Source organism: Neophocaena asiaeorientalis, unplaced genomic scaffold (genome assembly GCF_003031525.2).
Source record: "Neophocaena asiaeorientalis asiaeorientalis breed wild unplaced genomic scaffold, Neophocaena_asiaeorientalis_V1.1 scaffold4, whole genome shotgun sequence".
Taxonomy (NCBI): Eukaryota; Metazoa; Chordata; class Mammalia; order Artiodactyla; family Phocoenidae; genus Neophocaena; species Neophocaena asiaeorientalis.
The window spans coordinates 2,422,406-2,441,983 of record NW_020173682.1 but is presented as its reverse complement, the minus strand read 5'-3'; the positions used below and the strand labels follow the sequence as shown (position 1 = coordinate 2,441,983).

Here is a 19,578-nt window from a genome sequence, read left to right as displayed (position 1 = left end):
CGCAAAAAAAAAAAAAAAAAAAAAAAAGTAATACAGTTATCCACATTCTTTTAAAATTTTGATTTAGTAATATATACACTTATCTAAGAATACAGTGTCTTCTTATTTTCTTTGGAGCATTCAAGATCTAGTGGAAACTGTAGTCTCTCATAATTTCAAGGTAGTGAAGATCATAAACCGTAATCTGAAGTATCTGCAACAGTTGTAATGTGATATGAAAAAAAATCTGTGTAATAAAATTACAGGTCCTGCTAATACTACTGTGGTTTGTTACCAGCATTCATAGTGGAAAGAAATGCCATCTTTCAATCAGAGGTTATCGAAAATAGAGATGTAACTTGTTTCTCATCCAAGTTCAAGAACCCCATAACCCTGGAGAATATCTGGCACAGAGTAGGAATTCAATAAATGCTAAGTGAATGAACAGACTAGTTAATAAGTGAATACTAATCCAAATCTGTGTTTTATTTAAGCAGAAATAATGATAACCTGTATTTGAAAATCTTGACTTACTGCTAACATATGCTTCTAATTTATTAATGAGTGGTATGGGTTAAACTGTGTCCTCCCTAAAAGACATGCTGAAGTTCCAACCCCCAGGACCTCAGAATGTAACCTCATTTGGAAATAGGGTCTTTACAGAGGTAATAAGTTAAAATGAGGTCATTAGGGCAGGCCCCCATCCAATAAGACCAGTGGCCTTATATAAAAGGAAATTTGGAGACAGATATGTACAGAAGGAAGATTACATGAAGAAACACAGGAAGACACCATATGAAGATGAAGACAGAAATCAGGGTGACGCATCTATAAGCCAAGGAATGCCGAAGATTGCCAGCAGACCATCAGAAGCTAGAAGAGAGACTTCCCTGGTGGCACAGTGGATAAGAATCCGCCTGCCAATGCAGGAGATACGTATTCAATCGCTGGTCCAGGAAGATCCCACATGCTGTGGAGCAACTAAGCCTGTGCGCCACAACTACTGAGCCTGCATGCTGCAACTACTGAAGCCCACGTGCCTAGAGCCCATGCTCTGCAACAAGAGAAGCCACCACAGTGAGAAACCCGCGCACTGCAACGAAGAGTAGTCCCCTCTCACCGCAACTAGAGAAAGCCCGCACACAGCAGCGAAGACCCAACACAGCCAAAAATAAATTTTTTTTTAAATGTTAAAAAAAAAAAAAAGAAGAGAGGCTTGGACTGGATTCTCCCTCATAGCCCTCAGAAGGAACCAAGCCTTCCAACACTTTAATCTTGAACTTCTAGCTTCCAGAACTGTGACACAATAAATTTCTGTTGTTTAAACCACCCAGTTAGAAGTACTTCGTTATGACAGTCTTAGGAAACTAACACAGATTTTGCTATAGGGAAGTGAGATACTGCTGTAACAAATACCCAAAATGTGGAAGTGGCTTTGGAATTTGGTAATGGATAGTCTGGAAGAGTCTGAAGATGCAGGATAGGAAAAGGCTAGATTATCCAGAAGAGAATGTCAGTGGAAATATGGAAGTTAAAGGAGATTCTGGGGAGAGCTCAGAAAGAGGAGAGCTGTGCAGAAAGCCTCTACTGTTCTAGAGAATACCTATATTATTATGAACAGAATGTTGCTAAAAATATGAATATTTAAAGTCCTTTTGGTGAGATCTCTGACAGAAATGAAGACTGTGTTACTGGAAACTGGAAGAGCAGTGATCCTTTTTATACAGTGACAGAGAACTTGGCTGAAATGTGTTCTGTTGAGTATAAAGGAGAACTTGTACGCAATGAGCTCAGACACTTAGCTAACGGGATTTCTAAGCAAAGTGTTGAAGGCACTGCCTGGTTTCTCCTTGTTGACTAGAGTAAAATGCAAGAGGAGAGAGATAAATTGAAGAAGGAATTGTTAAACAAAAAAAAGCCCAGGCTTGAAGATTCAGAAAATTCTCACCCTATCCATATTGCAAAAGATACAAAAAATGAGACAGCATGTTCTGGAGACAACAGTAAGGGTGTGGCTTGTGAATCCAATCAACCATCTCAGCAGAAACGCTGACAGCTTGCACTGAAGGGGGACAGAGATGGGGCAAAATGAATATAGGTTGTGAGACTTCTGGGTACAATCCGCAGGAAACAGGCTAAAACAGAGCTATATGGATGCAAACATGTACTATCCTTCAAGAAAAGGGAAGAATGACTCTGATGATGCTTCAGAGGCCAGGGAAGCTGCCGCTGCCACCACAGGCCCAGGGGTTCCCTCCTCAGATCCAGAGAGCAGGGCTGCTGCCCAAGGCCAAGAGGGTGGAGCCACCACCTTGATGAGCCCAGAGAACAGTGTCCAGACACAGAGGTTTATTGTCAAGCCTTAAAACTTAGAACTGTTGGCTAAAACCAATATACAGGCAGACCTTGTTTTGCCACGTTTCGCGTTATTGTGCTTTGTAATAAATTGAAGGTGTGTGGTATCAATGAGACCACACTCAGACATTAACAAGCCAACCAGCATCCCAAGGAGGCATCCCAAAGAGTAAAAGGTCCAGAAATCATAAGACAAGAAATACTGATGGAGGCTGGACACTGGAGAAGAGAAGATGTCAGTGAGCTCAGAGAAAAGGTCACCCCTAGAAACACAACGTGGGGAGTCGTCACTGTACAAGGGACAGTTTATGAGAGCCGATGAGAGTGCTCGAAAAGTAATAAAAAGGGGTATATGTATACGTATAGCTGATTCATTTTGCTGTACGCCTGAAACTAACACAACACTGTACATCAACTAGAGTCCCATAAAATTTTTTTAATTTAATTTTTTTTAATGTCAGTTCTCATGCTACTGACAGTGACCATTATATGGGGCTAATTAATTGCTTGTAGCCATGCTAGTGTAATTTCATAACAAGGACAGTACTCTGAAATTGGCAAGTGTTGAATCACTGAAAATTGATTGATGAGGCCAAATTTTTCTATGCAAGTTGAAGTATGCAACTTCCGAATTAAAATGTTTGACACATCTTGGGGGGTGAGGGGTAGGGGGTGGGGGGGTGATGAACTGGGAGAATTGGATTGACATATATACACGAATATGTATAAAATAGATAACTAATAAGAACCTGCTGTATAGCACAGGGAACTCCACTTTGCTGTACAGTAGAAACTAACACAACATTGTAAAACAACTATACCCCAATTTAAAAAAATTCAAAAAAAAATAAATAAAATACTTGATGCATCTTATAAAAAAGAAGAAAGGAAAGCAATAAAAAGCGGGAATCAGGGGGCGATGGGTAGAGCTCCCGGCCATGGCCAAATTCACTGGCATATAAAGGGGGGCAGAGGATGTGACATGTACAAGGAAGATTGGAAGGAAGCTACATGGTGGCAGAGTTTATCTCAATACAAGGAAATAAGGAAGGCTCTTCTCATAATTAGAGACACAAAAAGTCGTAAATTCCCTTTAAAATCAGAGGCAGACTGTCTTGTGAGAAATAGTGCCCTAGATGAACGCTAGGGTGCCTTCCAGCTTCAGAATGATGCCAACACTGAATTCTACAAGCAAGGGGAAGCGTAGAGTTTTAAAGGTGGAACTGACATGCAGACACCATTTTTCAAGCAGATTATGACTCTGTCAACAGGACTGGGAGGGAATGAGGGGGACAGAGAGGCCCAAGGCAAGGACAGCAGCTGCTGAAGGCTGCCAGAGCCGCAGCAGGTTAATAAAATGCTCTTCGTGCCTCCTTTTGAACACAAGCGACCAGAACAAGGGATCTGACGCCGGACCTGAACAGGTGAAAAGTTGGGGAACTAGGCCAGAACCTCAAGTGCACACCTCCCTGGAAATCAGCGCCTGACTGGGGAGAGGAAAACAGCCACGGAGAGCAAGGTCCTGAATGAAAGAGAAAGATGAAAGAGAAAGAACTCATGGAATCTGGTGACACTGCATATGCAGAAAAGCAAAAGTGAATCCACTCACGCTGCTTTACTAGAGATTGTGGGACAAGCAGAGAAAGCCTCTCATCAAGGAGGAGAAAATGATCAGTCCTGAGTGTTTCAGAAGATGACAGACAGACTGAGAGAAAGGGGATGCTCTGGGAAGAGGTAACTGTTAAGCACCAGGGCTTAGTTCGTGGTAACTCACCGATGACCTTCTCAGAGGTGCTGAAAAGAGCGAGCTCTCCCCCCTTGGGTTAGCCTGTCACTCGTGTGTGTTACTGTGGACCATTTAGGGGCTCAGACCCCAGACACCCTGGGGTTGGTCTTGGCTCCCTACTCACTGGCTGGGTGGTCTTTTAACCTCCGTGCCCCAATTTCCTCACTTGTTAAATGGGCACTGTAAGCTATCTTCACAAAGCTTCGAGAATTAACTAAAGTCATACAGGCGATGTGTTTACAACGCTGCTTGTACATAGTAATTGTTCAGCCAATATTTTCTCTTATTTTACTATGATGACAGCTATAACTACTACTGCTGCTACCACAACTGCCACCTGAAACAAATCAACAGCAAATCTGGGGGCATATGATAAGGATGTAAACAAGGTAAAATGTTCCAAAATGTTGGAGTCTTTCTAACTTAGCACCGTCCAGGATAACCCTGACTTCCACAGCAGTCTGGGAATCCCCAAAAGTCCTCCAGGATTATTTTGCCCCAAGGTACCCTGTCTGAGGAAATCTGCTTCAGTTTCCGGCTAGTTTGTCAATGTTTTCACCTATTCACTGATATCCCGGGCAAAGCTTCCTCTTATTTACTGGGATATAAAATTTGGTGTGGATATAAATAGCTTTTCTTCGTTCCTCAAACCAGCTCCCTAGTCTTTGATAAATTATGACAGGCAACCCTAAAAAGGAACAATCATTCCAAAAGAATGAGGAAGTGTTTAACAAGAATAAAGGGAAGAACACCGGATAAAAGTTCAGACTACTTTTGGTTTAGTGTGTGCCTTAAGCTCTCTGACATTGTTTCCTGCCTTATAAAATGGCAATTATATCCATTCCCTCAACTTTACAACACAGGCATGCAGGTCAAGTGAGAAAATGAAAAATAAAACACACACTGTAGAGAACAGACTTGTGGTTGCCGACGGGGAGATGGCGGAGGGTAAGGGATGGACTGGGAGTTTGGGATGAGCAGATACAAACTATCACATACAGAATGGACAAACAATGAGGTCCTACTGTATAGCACAGGGAACTATATTCGGTATCCTGAGATAAACCATAATGGAAAAGAATATTAAAAAATGTATATATATGTATAACTGAATCACTTTGCCATGTGGCAGAAATTAACACACATGATAAATCAACTATACTTCAATTTAAAAAAAATAAAAAATAAATAAAAGCATGTTATGTATATATGCAAAATACTTTATAAGATATTCATGAGACCACTTTATTGACCCTCATTACTCTCAAAGGATAAAAGAGACCTACAAGATTCTCCAGATATGCAGAGTACCACTTATAACATAGAATTTTCTTCAGTTTTATCACTTTTATCATTACTTCTACCACTTCTCAGAGTCATTCTGAGGATTACCCCAGATCATGTTTTCAATGGAAACATGATTCAGTCTGAGGTCACAACACTAATATTCACTGGGTCCTTACTATGTGCCAGGAACTGTGCTCGGAACTTTACATGCATATCTTACTCAGTTTCTTAAAACAACCCAATAAAGAAACTAGGTCGTCCCTGTTCTGCTCATGAGAAAACTAAAATTTAAAGAATTTAAAGAACTCACACACGGTCTCCCAATCAGGGTCAATGCTGGGGTTTAAACTCAGGTCTGCAACTCTCAGCCATATTGTCAGGGCTTCACTAGCTGGCTGACTCACTCTCTCCTCAATACCAGCCTCACAGGGCCCATGACGCCAATGTGGACATACAGAGAGGTTCTCAAACAGGCCCATCAACAGTGTATCTGTGAATGCTAAGAATCTATGAAATCTCACATAAACAACTATTTAAGTATTCTTCAAAAATAATTCATACTTTCAATCGCTACTTTCTATAGTAGCAATAATGTCTGCATCATCTTCATCTAGGAATCAGGTTATATGACACACACACGCTATGTTACCACGTATATTAAAATATCCTATACTCGTTTTTGGGACCCATAATATAACATCCAAATATACATCTTTAGGGGAAATGTATCCTAATGACACTAGAAGAATTGCATTTTTCTTGAAACACACTTTGCATTCAAAGTCAGAAAAACTACAGGAGAAGTTGCATAAGTTAGAAGAAACAGCACACAATAAGATCAGTGTGGGCTCACCAATCCCAGCTCCACCAGTTATAAGTTTTATCACTAGACAAAGTTAATCACATGTTCAAGTTTCCATTTCTTCATCTATAAAACAAGAATACTAGTGCATACCTACTAGGTTGTCATAAAGTTTAACTTTAATAGTGCAGAATGTGTAAGGCTCCTAGACTAGTACTCAGTAACAATTTCTTCTTTTCTAGGCCAGTAAGAGATAATAATGGCTCATAAAAGAGGCCATGAGGGAACAGTTTCACTGAAATCATAGGTAACCTGTCCTCTATCTAAAACTATTTCGAACGCTCATGGCCGGCCACACCCACAAATAGAAGGAAAAGACTGGAAGAGTATTTCCCAAAAGAAATCACTGGAAGATGTAATTGTTGTGACAGCCGAAGACAACTTAGCACAAGGGGAGTAGCTGGACCAGATGTACAGACAAAAACAGCAAACAGACACAAACACAAACACTAGGGGGTAGAAATGAAAGACTACTTCTCTTCCTTACTTTCAATTGCCCCCAGAGACTGGGACCTCATCCTTCAAAGAAGCAGTTTCGGGTAGTGGTTAGAAGTACCAATTACAGAATCAGATGGACCTAGGTCCAAAGTATAGTCCTTTCACTCACTTGTCAATTGACCGGGTAAGTTTCTTAACCTCTCTAATCATCAGTTTCGTCTTGGAAATAATAATGATAAGCTCATAAAATATATATACTTCACAAGGTGGTATGGGATGAAATGAAATTCATACATAAATTTTATAGTACATAATAAGTGATCAGTAAAGAAGCAATTATAGCTTAATGACAATAATATTATATTAATAATAGTAAGCAACATGGGAAGGTTTGCTGCCTGAATGATATTCAGACCTAAGGTCCTAGGGATTGAGCCAATGTAAAAAAACTCAAAGAGCACCTTCCTGGGCATGACCAGCTTGCCACTGGTTTACTCCTGTACTCATTTACACATTCCCCAGCCTGGCCAGGAGTCTTCAACAGTCGAAGCCACTCCTAGCGGGTGTGAGGGGTGGAGGGCCCAGCTCAGCTTCAGACCCACCCCTTAGTTGATGCTGAGGATTTGGGTCAAGTGTTGGAAAATACCTAAACCCCATTGATGCCAACCACGTGATTTATTTTCAGAAACCTCACAGGAGCTCTGCCCGCGGGGCACTGAGTCCCCTGGTGATTTTGGGGTTGACACCCAGTGTCAGTACCTAAAGAGCCCTTCCTGCGCCCCACGCTTCATGCCTCCCCTGCCACACCCTTGCAACAGGACTTCTCGCTATACTGCTGTGTCTATTACTTTTATATTTCTGCCTTTGCTTGGGTTAAAATTCCCGACTCCTTGCTTTTCAAATGTGTTCTATGTTGTCCAACTTTTTTTTCTTGGCCACACCGTATGGCTTGCGGAATCTTAGTTCCCTGACCACGGATCAAACCAGGCCCCCCAGTGGAAGCACAGAGTCCTAACCACGGAATCGCCAGGGAAGTCCCTATGTTGTTCAACTTTAAAAGATCAGTATGGGGACTTCCCTGGTGGCGCAGTGGTTAAGAATCCTCCTGCCAATGCAGGGGACATATGTTCGAGCCCTGGTCCGGGAAGATCCCACATGCCACGGAGCAACTAAGCCCGTGTGCCACAACTATTGGGCCTGCGCTCTAGAGCCCGTGAGCCACAACTACTGAGCCCATGTGCCACAATTACTGAAGCCCATGCACCTAGAGCCTGTGCTCTGCAACAAGAGAAGCCACCGCAATGAGAAGCCCGCACACCGCAACGAAGAGTAGCCCCCGCTCGCAGCAACTAGAGAAAGACTGAGCGCAGCAACGAAGACCCAATGCAGCCAAAAAAAAAAAAAAGAAAGATTAGTATGAAAGAAAAATTTAACTTATCAAAGAGATCCCAGATGACAAGAACCAGATCTGAAGATTTGAAAGGAAAAATATATGAGGATCAGAAATTATATGTTCTCATTACCTTTACATGGATCAATACAGTCATTAGTTAAACTGAGTTCAATCCATATTAAACCTTGATTTATTTAAAATATTTGTGTTATTATTTTAATTACTTACCCCTCCCCTCACCAAGGTAATAGAATTTACCAACATAGCAAATTTTTAAAAATCTAAGTAAAGGAAACAATTTGCTTAAAAATCTCAGTTGGTTAATGCTCAAAGGATGCCTTAGAGCTACAAAATAATGCAATATAAACATTTTAACATAGACATTACTTTCAGTTTTACACAAAAGAAAAAATTCTATATTAGAACCTTACAGTTATGATTTCTGTAAATTAACTGTGAAAACTTTGTGCAGTTCTGTGTACAGAGGAATTAGTACAACAATTACTACTCAGAGTATCAGAGATTCATGCTAGCTCTTAGGAACACATGTCAGTAAAAAATGACCCGATAAAAAATATGGAAGATACCATAATAGGAACACATTTATATAAACAGTGATTATTACCTCTCCTTAATCTCACATTATGTACCTGTGTGCTACACTAACATCCTTACCCAGAGTACATGAGAAAATCTCTTTGAAAGCATCCCAGGGGTTCCCTGCTGAAGAATTCTGTTACTTACCATCCTTTGATTTTTTGGTAAAGATGACGTTTCCTGTACAAGAGAAGTTTCACGGGAACCCAAATCAAAAGAGTCACTGAAGATACATAGGCGATGGAACAGGAAACAATCAGCCAATAATGCGCTTTGCCAGGTGTACCCCTTGTGCTTTGATAGGCATCGGCAAACTGTTCCATTATCACCAGCGTGGGGACAGAGAAAGCAGCAAGCTCAAGGAGCTCAAAGAACAGCAGCTTCATCAGTCTCCTCGAAACCATCCTGGAAGGGCGAGCACCTGGGGACCAGACGCTCCCACTCTGACCGGGAGCAGCATATGGACTCACAGACACTGAACTGGGATCAAGTTCCTTGTACTCGAATCACTAACCAGTGACTTTTTATTCTTTTATTGACCCTCATATGGTTCAGTGATCTTCCAACTTAACCGAGGTCTCTTAAAGAAACAGAGCAGTTGTGGAAGTGATCACTCAATGTGTTTGCACATCCGTTACTACAAGTCAAATGAATTTCAGAATATGCTTTGGAGCATCGGTAAAAGCGGGATCTTTTAATGTAGTCTTTATTGTGAATTTGAGCACAAAAAAACATTGATGCAATATTTAACACTTGTTAAGTAGAACCATCGCAATAATATAATTTTAGAGTTAAAGGGGAAGAAGAGACATAATCCAATCCCCTATTTTTTTTTTTTTTTTTTGCGGTACGCGGGCCTCTCACTGCTGCGGCCTCTCCCATTGCGGAGCACAGGCTCCGGAGCGCAGGCTCAGCGGCCATGGCTCACGGGCCCAGCTGCTCTGCGGCATGTGGGATCCTCCCGGACCGGGGCACGAACCCGCGTCCCCTGCATCAGCAGGCGGACCCTCAACCACCGCGCCACCAGGGAAGCCCCCAATCCCCTATTTTTATATCTAAGCAAATTCAGGCAAAGGGAAAAACCCAAAATCTGAGTCTTCATCTAGGAGAATGACCCCTCATTTTTCTTCCAAGTGCTTGAAAAGGGAGTTTGGATTCACTTTGCCAGTCTCCTAACAAGACTTCTTCCTGGTACTTGAAATATTTATTTGTTCTGGCACATTGATTGCTATGCAACACAGACCAGCATTATTTTTATTTTGCGGGTCAGGAAGCTAACATGGCGATACGAGGAACTGGTTGTCAGGACCGACACATGCAGAGTTATCTATATCTAGTCCAAAAGCAAATATCAAATATTTAAAAGACAACAGTGGTCCCCATGAATATCCCTCCTTTGCAAACCGCTTTGGAACAGCTGTGATGAACACTCTGCTGGCTGTGGGGTGCGACAGTGAATGAGGGACAAAGGTTCCTGCCTTGAAAACGCTCACAATCCACAAACCTACGGCAACAAAAAATTAACTGAGGTCAGAAGTATAGCCTAAATGCCATGGTACCCCAGAGAACTTCCTCTTTGGGCTGTGGGAAGGGGAGGGAAAGATGATGATGAGGCCCGAAGGTGGGTGTTGGGGTGTCAGTGACATTTCAGGCAGGCAAAGAAGCAAGGAGGGAGGAATGGTGGTGAGTCCGGTGTGTATGGCAGGACCCAGGGGCAAGTGATGCTAGAAAAATCGTCTGGGGTCAGAACGTCCACGTCCCATGAAGGATTTGGGGCGTGTGTGTGTGCGTGTGTGCACATGTGTGTGTCTGTGTCAAAAAGCATTTTCGGAACAGAGGAGTCACTTGAACACCTGGAAAGGAGGGACGGTGCTGATGTGAAGGGAGGGCAGGAATGGTATTAACCTAGAGACAGGGAAGCCACCTGGGCGCCACAGAGGAGCCTGATACATCAAGTGCAGGAGTGACGAAGAGAGTCCAGCACCCACACACGCTGACCCAACCCCTCCTATCTGCTGGCTTTGTGTCAGATGCCACCCCACCTCACCCAACCCCCACATGCATTTCTCTCAGCTTCTCTCCCCCAAGGCCCTTTGCAGAAGGGACCCCGGGGCTGCCTGGCTCTCGGGATGCACCTAGGATTCTGGGGGTGGCCCCGAGGATTCACACCTCCTGCCTTCCCACTGCAGGATAATCAGACAGGTGGCTCCTCTAGCGGTCAAGTTACCCTCTTTGACCTCGAATCCACTGACGTGGAGCAGAAGCCCTCACAAATGCAAGAAGAGACTTGGAAGAAGGACAGCAAGAATACAAAAGGATGCGGCAGAAAACCATCTGAGCAGCGGTTCTGTTAAGGCAACTATTTCTCATAGCATACCATTGACATCAGTTCTCTGTATCATCCCTGACAAAGTTTCTATTTAAATGATACTAGATACAAGCTAGATTTTAACCTCCTAACCCTCGGTCTTGAGTCATCTAGTGCTACAATGTATTATAACTTCTTCCACAAATTTTGTGTATTAATAGGAATTGTGATCTGAGTAATTGAAGACAGGTGTCGAGTAAAAACAGCCTGGCTCTTACCTGGACTGTAATTCCATTTATTTCCATGTACGGGAATTTGAAACTGAGACTCACTTTATATTTCTCGCCTCTAATCTTCCTCCAGTTCCTATTTTCTCTTCACCTTTACCTTCAAAGATAAGACCAAGAGTGTTACATTCACGTGATGGGACCAGCTGTTCTCCACCACAGGGAACGCCCTGATACTAGCTGTGCTTTCCTTGAGTGGCAGGGAGTTTATGACTGTTGTCCTCTGCCCACAACAAGCCCAACTCCATGTAAAGGAAAGACTGTGTTACCCTTGTAACATCATGGTAGATCATGGTAGAGGCTTAGTGAGTGACTTACACTTTGGTAGGGAGATGACACAGACACACAGGTAGGACCTAAGAAGGTGTACGGAATGAGTTGGACAGCCCTACCCTGCCCAGGCCTCCACCCTCCTCCTCTAGCCACATCTGGATGAACAGGCACGGGGCTACAGAAGGTCCAGCCGTCTAAACGTGGCCTGGCATAACCTAGGCCAATCACTTTCTCACCCACAGGAATTTGAACTAAAAAATGTGGAGAATTTGACAAGTGGAGTTAAAGGAGGCCATGATTTTGAGTCAGGATCAGAGCGGCTCAAACTGTATGTGCTAGAACCACCCCTGACATGTGGTCAAACTCAGTAACTAGCTGAATGAATGAGTGAATGAATGAATGAGTGAATGAATGAATGAACAAATGGAAGCCAAATGGTGAGGGAATAGGAGGTCAATCCAGAGAGTGAGCTGACTGGGACAGATTGATGGGGCGATACAAACACACAAAGAAAACCAGTCCCCCAGCTGCTCGACTCTCCAGGTCACCTGTATTCTTACAAAACAGGGCTTCCATTCTTTGCAACCAAAGGGCTTGAATATAAGCCAAAAAAAAAAAAAAGAAAAATGTGTTTATGAGCAGGGGCCAAATATCATACAGATACAATACGTAAAACTACTGGATGATTCAGAGGAGAGGATTGAAAAAAAATCAAAGTCAAGTTGATTAGAGAAGGTGAATTTTGACCTGCATTGATTTTTCTTTTCTTTTCTTTCCTCTTCCTTTTTTTTTTTTTTTTTGGTTTCACAGGGTAATTCTAAGAAACCTTTATTTTTTAAAAAAATTTTTATTGCAGGATAGTTGATTTACAATGTTGTGTTACCTTCTGCTGTACAGCAAAGTCAATCGATTACGCATATACGTACATCCACTCTTTTTTAGATTCTTTCCCATGATATCACTTATATATGGAATCTAAAAAAAAATGGTACAAATGAACTTATGTATTGATTTTTCTATTGACTCAAAGCAAGATCTATATATTGTTACAGCAATCTTCTTTATATAGTATAATTGTATTTTCTCTGAAAAACAATTTTAAGAATTTTCATGATGCAGTGAGGTGGGGAGAGGGGTGGGAGAGAGAAGAAATGGATGATTGTTCTGAAATACTATAGTTGTAGATTTAAATGTAAATTTAAGATCCAGAAAGATAATCCACCAAACTGTTAAGAGTGATATCCCTGGGGAATGGGTGAGTTGGGGCAGAGGGGTTTTTGTGTTGTTTTTTAAATTAATATTTGCATAGTTGGAATATTTCACAAGCATAAAAATTAGAAAATAATTTTAGACTAATAAAAGTCAATTGGGGGAGCTTCCCTGGTGGCCCAGTGCTTGAGAATCTGCCTGCTAATGCAGGGGACACTGGTTCGAGCCCTGGTCTGGGAGGATCCCACATACCACGGAGCAGCTAGGCCTGGGAGGCACAACTACTGAGCCTGCGTGTCTGGAGCCTGTGCTCCACAATAAGAGAGGCTGCGATAGTGAGAGGCCCATGCACCGCGATGAAGAGTGGCCCCCACTTGCCACAACTGGAGAAAGTCCTCGCACAAAAAATGAAGACCCAACACAGCAAAAATAAATAAGTTAATAAACTCCTACCCCCAACACCTTAAAAAAAAAAAAAATTTAAAAAGTCAATTGGGGCTTCCCTGGTGGCACAGTTGTTGAGAGTCTGCCTGCCGATGCAGGGGACGTGGGTTCGTGCCCCGGTCCGGGAAGATCCCACGTGCCGCGGAGCGGCTGGGCCCGTGAGTCATGGCCGCTGAGCCTGCGCGTCTGGAGCCTGTGCTCCGCAACGGGAGAGGCCACAACAGTGAGAGGCCCGCGTACCACAAAAAAAAAAAAAAAAAAGTCAATTGAACAAAGAAATTCCAGCTTAATAAAAATGTTGTGCTCTATCTTTTAGAATCTTCCCTCCACAAATTTGTTTTCCCTCACTTCCAAGCAAAATGACCAAATTTCACTCCCACTTATCCCTGCAGTGGCTGTAGTTAATAGCAGTGAAATAGCCAAGAGGCAAGCAGGAGATGGGGGAATGCCCTGAAGAACTGCTTCCTCCCTGGGCAGTTAGGGCTGAATTTGAATGTCTTCTCCTGACCTCACAGGAGACTGTGAGTAAGTGTAGTCTTCACCCTTCAGCCCCAGATTAAGGGTTTTAGCCTCTGTGAAACCTTTCCTTACTCTCCTCCAAGTAGAAGCGAGTATTTCCTCCTGTACGTAAAATAGCTTTCAAATACTCCCACTGTAGCACTTGTCTCCCTACAATGTTTGCACACTGGTTTCCCTACAAAACCGCAAGCTCCTTCAAGGCAGAGAACATCTGCTTTCATCTTTGTACCATCATTTCTCAGCACAATGCCTGGCACATAATAGGCCCTTAGTACATACTTGGGAAAGGAAGGAATGAACAGATGAAGGGTAAGAGAAGTGGTGGGCAGCGGGGAGAATGTGCTAGGCTGTGAAAATGGCTAACTCGTCTTTCATTCCAAGAGAATGCAGTTCCTACACTGACCCTTCAGAAGGAGAAGTCATGTACTAAACGTCCCAATACAATCTGTTCACTCAGCTCATGAGTTTCAATGTCCTTGAGTGGTCCCAATGACAGCCGCCATGTCTCCTTCCTAGAGAGCCATGGCTCCAAGGACAAAGCCCCTGGGGATTGCAGAGCTTGTTAATCTCTCGATGCATGTGCGGAAAAGACTATGCCCCTTACAAGCATTCACAAAGACTTTATAGGTCCCAATGTTACAATGTCTTTCCCAACATTTTCCAACCCACATGCCCTCAAGAATGCATATCCATGATGAATTTGCATTGTTAATGAAGGATGTTGGAGAGGACTGTCTGGTAATTGTCTGGTCCGAGGCATAGCCTTTAATCATTTCAGGGTCCTCAGCCCTTCCAAAGTATCATTTGTCTAAATTTTCCAGAACAGAATGGGAGGCAGGGAAGTTTCCTTCATGAGGGATAGAGTAACTAGCGAGCTTGCCAAAGAAAAAGAAAGCCATGATGCCAGCATTAAGCTACTGGGTGAAAAATAATGCCACACCCCTGACTCGGAGACAAAGACAAAGGGATACAAGAGAGGGTTTACGATCACCTACCCCTTCAGCTGGGACCAGTTTATGCCAATCCTGATTCCTCCCCTTCTAAGTCCCCTGATGAGTCCGCCATGCAATTGCACTGCCAGTAATTAGAAGGACACGGAGGGGGACATTTTCAAACCACCCGAATTCTTTACTTGGATTTGCACAACACTGATGTGAAGAAATCTGTCCCCGAGTCTGCTCTTTAATGCTGGCTTTAACAACTTCCTGGTAGGAAACAGATTTGGTTTTCTGAAGCTGGGTCTGTGGTGGAAAGACTGAGTCTTGTGGTTAGAACTCACTTCCACACAGGAGTGTTGATGCAGTGTTTTTTATTTTAGTAAGCAGAAGATATCATGCTGTCCAGGGTAGCACCTGTTCTCCACACTTCCAACTGTCATTTCCTTCCTGCAGGCAGGAAGTCAAAAATTGACAGTCTCTTAAATTGTTAGTAAGATCATTTGTAATCTCAGGTTTTGCTCATTGTTTCCGGCATTTCATTCTGTGAAACAAAATGTACAAGCTGCCAGGAATGTTCTGGCATATCCGTGGCTTGTTTCCTGTGATCATGTGGTGTTGATATGCAAAAAGGCAGGGTCTGGTGGCAGTGAAACTGCTCTCGGGATCAAGCTGGATCTATGAAGAGCCCAGGGAAGAGGCAAAAGTGTGTCCCTACGCCTAATTTACTGATTATTTATCATTTCCAAAGAGTGTTTCCAAAATACATTACTGATCCTCATAAGATGATGTCATCAAATAAATCACCTGAAGTAAATTCAGTAAGATTATGTTACCATGTGATAGAAGCCCCTTTACTAATGTTATGCTGTCATAGTCCAGACTATACAAATTCATATTATAGGGAAAGGATTAATTTCATCTCTGGCTATTTACAAATAAACAACTTTGTAAGAGCAAAGACGACAGCGTATTCACTCTTGTAACCCTTTTAATATCTAGTGACTTTATTCTTCAAATTAACAAATTGTATAGAATGTCCTTTTTTTTTAATAAATTTATTTATTTTTGGCTTCGTTGGGTCTTTGTTGCTGCACGCGGGCTTTCTCTAGTTGTGGTGAATGGGGGCTGCTCTTCGTTGCGGTGTGTGGGCTTCTCATCGCGGCAGAGCACGGGATCTAGGCATGCGGGCTTCAGTAGTTATGGGGTGTGGGCTCAGTAGTTGTGGCGCATGGGCTTAGTTGCTCTGCGGCATGTGGGATCTTCCCGGACCAGGGCTTGAACCCATGTCCCCTGCATTGGCAGGTGGATTCTTAACCACTGCACCACCAGGGAAGCCCTAGAATGTCCTTACTTTTGAAAAGTAATGGTGCTGTCCTGTAAAATTTTTTCTATCATAATTGTCCAGATCTCAAGAAAGCAGGAAAGAAAGGAAGAACTAAAACTTCCCACTCCTGTTATATAAACACAAATTGTGTGTAGTGGTATATAAATGGGACCTAAGAATTAGAATATTAAAGAGGGGCAGGAAGTCACTTCATTCTTTACAATAATTCTCAGCTATTTTTTTTTTAAGGGACTACCATAATCTAGTTCACCTTTGAGTATTCCAAAGTGACAAATTTAAGCAAAGAAATAAAATCCATTTGAGTGTAGATGCAGCCCTAATTAACTACCGCACATTCATCCCAAAGTTCACAAGAATGATTTAACCTAAATTTCTCAAATCTTCATGGTTAAGGATATGACGGTAGGTTTGCAGCACTCCAACTGTTCCTTACTTAAGATAAAATAACTTGAGAACAATGTGAGTAGATATACCCATATCTTCAGAAATTATGCAGAAGTGACGATTATCCAGTTATTTTGGTTAATCTAGCTAGATCAAGATCTCTAAGTGGTTGGCCTAAACGCAACGTTCCCTAACTCCACTGCACGGTGCAGGTTTGTTTTGGCTTGTTTTAAGAGAATAGTTTTAAAGATATTGTGGGTTTGGAATCTTCTGACCTAAATTACCGTTTAGACTATAAATGGACATTAATTAATATGTCTTCTTGGACTATTTAGTTTGATAAACATTAAATGAAGTAAGTCAGCTGATCTCTTCTCTGTCAAAAGCCCCCCATTGGCTTCTCATCTCATTTAGAGTAAAAGCCCAAGGCTTTACCAGAATTTTCAAGGCCCTACCACTCAGCACATTTCTCTCTGACTTCATTTCCTATTACTCTCTCTCAATATTCTTCAAACATGCCAGGCGTCAAGGCTTCCCCCAGGCCTCCTCCTTGCTGCTATCTCCTGCAGATATCCAAAGAGCCAACGACCTCATTTTCTTTAGGTCTTTACTTAAATGACACTTTCTCAGTGAGACGGCTTATCCAAAATTCCAATATTCTCCCTCTTCAATTTCTTATCCTTCTCCTCACTTTTTCTTTTACTTATTAATAGCATAATGTTTATTTGACTTATTTATTACGTTACTTGTCTGTTCCCCCAACTAGAAGGTAAGTTTCTTTAGGGCAGGAATTTTTACCAATTTTGCTCTCTGTTAGATACTCATACTAGGCTAGTGCTTAGCACATAGTAAGATCTCAATAATTATTCATTGAATGAGTGACACAATGAATTCACAAATGAACTGAGTGGACCCTCTATGCGAGCTACTATGCTAATGCAAGGATACAAAGATGACCAAGACATGATGCTCTCTGACCTTACAGGCTTATGATCTGGTTGAAGAGACGGATAGAGCCATGAATCATTTCAGTACGAGTGCAATGAAGAGATGCGTGTCCGAGGCATCTTCGGTGCAGAGAGGAAGGGGACATGGTCAACCCAGAGGTTCAGGTAAAGTTTCCTGAAAAAAAGCAGGCACATTCTCGAGCTCAAGAAACTAGTCTAGCTAGAGAAATAGAAGATTCCTTCAAAGGTCTTAATAGAATAGACTTTTAAGTTTGCTCCAAGGTATGACATCTGCAAGATGGTGGAATGGGAAGTCCCCAGTCCTAGTCTCCCAACAGAAACACCAGTTTAGCAACTATCCATGGACAAGAATGCCTTTGTGAGAATTCCAGAACCCAGGGAAGAGGCTACAGCGCCCCAGGAGAGCATGAAAACTAAGAAAAATCACATTTAAAAGGATAAGAAGAACAGTTTCACTTTGTCTGCATTGCCCCCCAACGCCCCCCAAGCCGGCACATCAACACCAAGAAGGATCCCCTTTGGCCCATGATTTCTCTAGTGGAGAAAAGAGAGACCAAGGTGCATATCCAACTTTCCCAGCATTTCAGGGCACTCCTCAGGAGGCCCACTTCTGTCTCACCTCATGCAGAAAACTGAAGAAACTGGCACAGCTAGACCACCTGGAGACGGTTAAGAAGTTAAAAAGAGGTAGGGGTTTTCAGCGGCTAGTACACACAGATCTCAGAGACGGCACCGCAGCCGCACAAACGACCCCACCTGACCACAGAGCTCCACCAGCCGGCCCCATTCAACTAGAGACCCCACCAGCCAGTCCTGCCCATCACAAACCCCACAAGCACTGTTGAACTACAGACCCCAAGGACCCTGGAAGTGAACACCCCTGCCTGTGGATGCCACCAACATACAGAATCCCAGGATCCCAGGCCAGGCTGAGTCACACTGATGAAGTCTTTTCCTTTCTGGAGCCAGCCTGTTGAGACGGTCTTGAAATTCACAGACACCAACAAAGGATACAAACATCACAAAGAATCAGGGAAACATAACACCACCAAAGGAAACATTTACTTCTAGTTACTGACCCTAAAGAAATGGAGTTCCACAAACGGACAAAGAATTCAAACTAATCATCTTAAAAAGCCCAATGAACTACAAAGAACACAGATAAACAACTAAGCAAAATCAGGAGAACACAGGAACAAAATGGGATGGAGTAACATCAGCAAGATGGCAGTATTAGAATTTCCAGTGCCCATTCTTTCCCAGAAACATCCGCTGGAACAACTATCCACATGTAAAAATACCTTCAGAAGAGCTAAGAGCTCCAGGTGAGGGATTACAGCACCTGGATGGAGCACAGAAATAAGAAAAGAGCCATTGAAGATGGCAGGAAAGATAATCACATTATGTGAAGTTACCTAAACCTGGGCAGCCCACTGGGGAAACAGACATCCTTCCCGCCGCAGGAGAATGAAGTGAGCACCCAGCTTCACTGCAGAACCCAGCACTGCCAGCCTCCACAGCCCCAGGTGGCTCCTGTGGTGTCAGGCTTCCGGTGGGCTCCTGTAAACCCAGGATCCCAGCCCATCCCAGCACTGGCACCAGACTGGCCCCCATGAACCCAGGCTCCCAGCCAGGCCCAGTGCCAGGTCTGCTATCACAGACCCAGGCTCCCAACCCACCCCAGCACCATGTTAGCTCCATGAAGCCAGGTGCCCAGCCTAGCCGCAAGCCAACACTTGCAGACCCAGACACTGGGCTCACCCCAGGTTCACAGCACTTAGCTGGCTCTGTGGAGCCAGGATCCAGGCTTGACCACAAGGACTCAGGCACCAAGCCTGCCCATCTGCTGATCCAGGCACCAGAGCTGCCAGCCCAGGGCCTCCATCAGCAAGGCCAACCACAGACAACACCAGATGGTTCACCTGGAATGTCTTACTAGTAAAGGGCTTTCCCTGCTGAAGCCAATCTGTAAAAACCGGAAGAGGTGCCTACTTCCTCAAATGCACAGAAACCAACACAAAGCCACAGGATCACGAATAATCAAGGTAACATGATTAGCTCCAGTGACTGACCCTAAAGAAAGGGAGATCTATGAACTGTCTCACAAAGAATTCAAAATAACCCTCTTAAAGCAGGGACAACTAAAGGACACTAGGAAAACAATGCATGAACAATATAAGAAGTTCAACAAAGAAACAGAAACTAT

The 19,578-nt window shown here is 43.1% G+C and overlaps 1 protein-coding gene across 2 annotated transcripts in view; it reads right to left on the bottom strand.

Annotated features, from left to right (window-relative positions):
• The window catches only part of TMEM236 (transmembrane protein 236), a 49,950-nt gene extending 35,101 nt beyond the window's left edge, over window positions 1-14,849 (bottom strand). Inside the window, exons 1-2 of one of the 2 annotated variants that reach the window (XM_024750146.1) lie at window positions 14,733-14,849; window positions 11,284-11,392 (exon numbers count right to left, since the gene is read on the bottom strand). In XM_024750146.1, coding sequence (XP_024605914.1) covers window positions 11,284-11,300 — 17 coding nt within the window. In that variant the 5' untranslated portion in view covers window positions 11,301-11,392; window positions 14,733-14,849. Of the gene's footprint in view, window positions 1-8,844; window positions 9,102-11,283; window positions 11,393-14,732 lie in introns of those variants that run through there. The other variant, XM_024750144.1, reaches the window with a different exon arrangement.
• Between the last annotated feature and the right edge of the window lie 4,729 nt (window positions 14,850-19,578).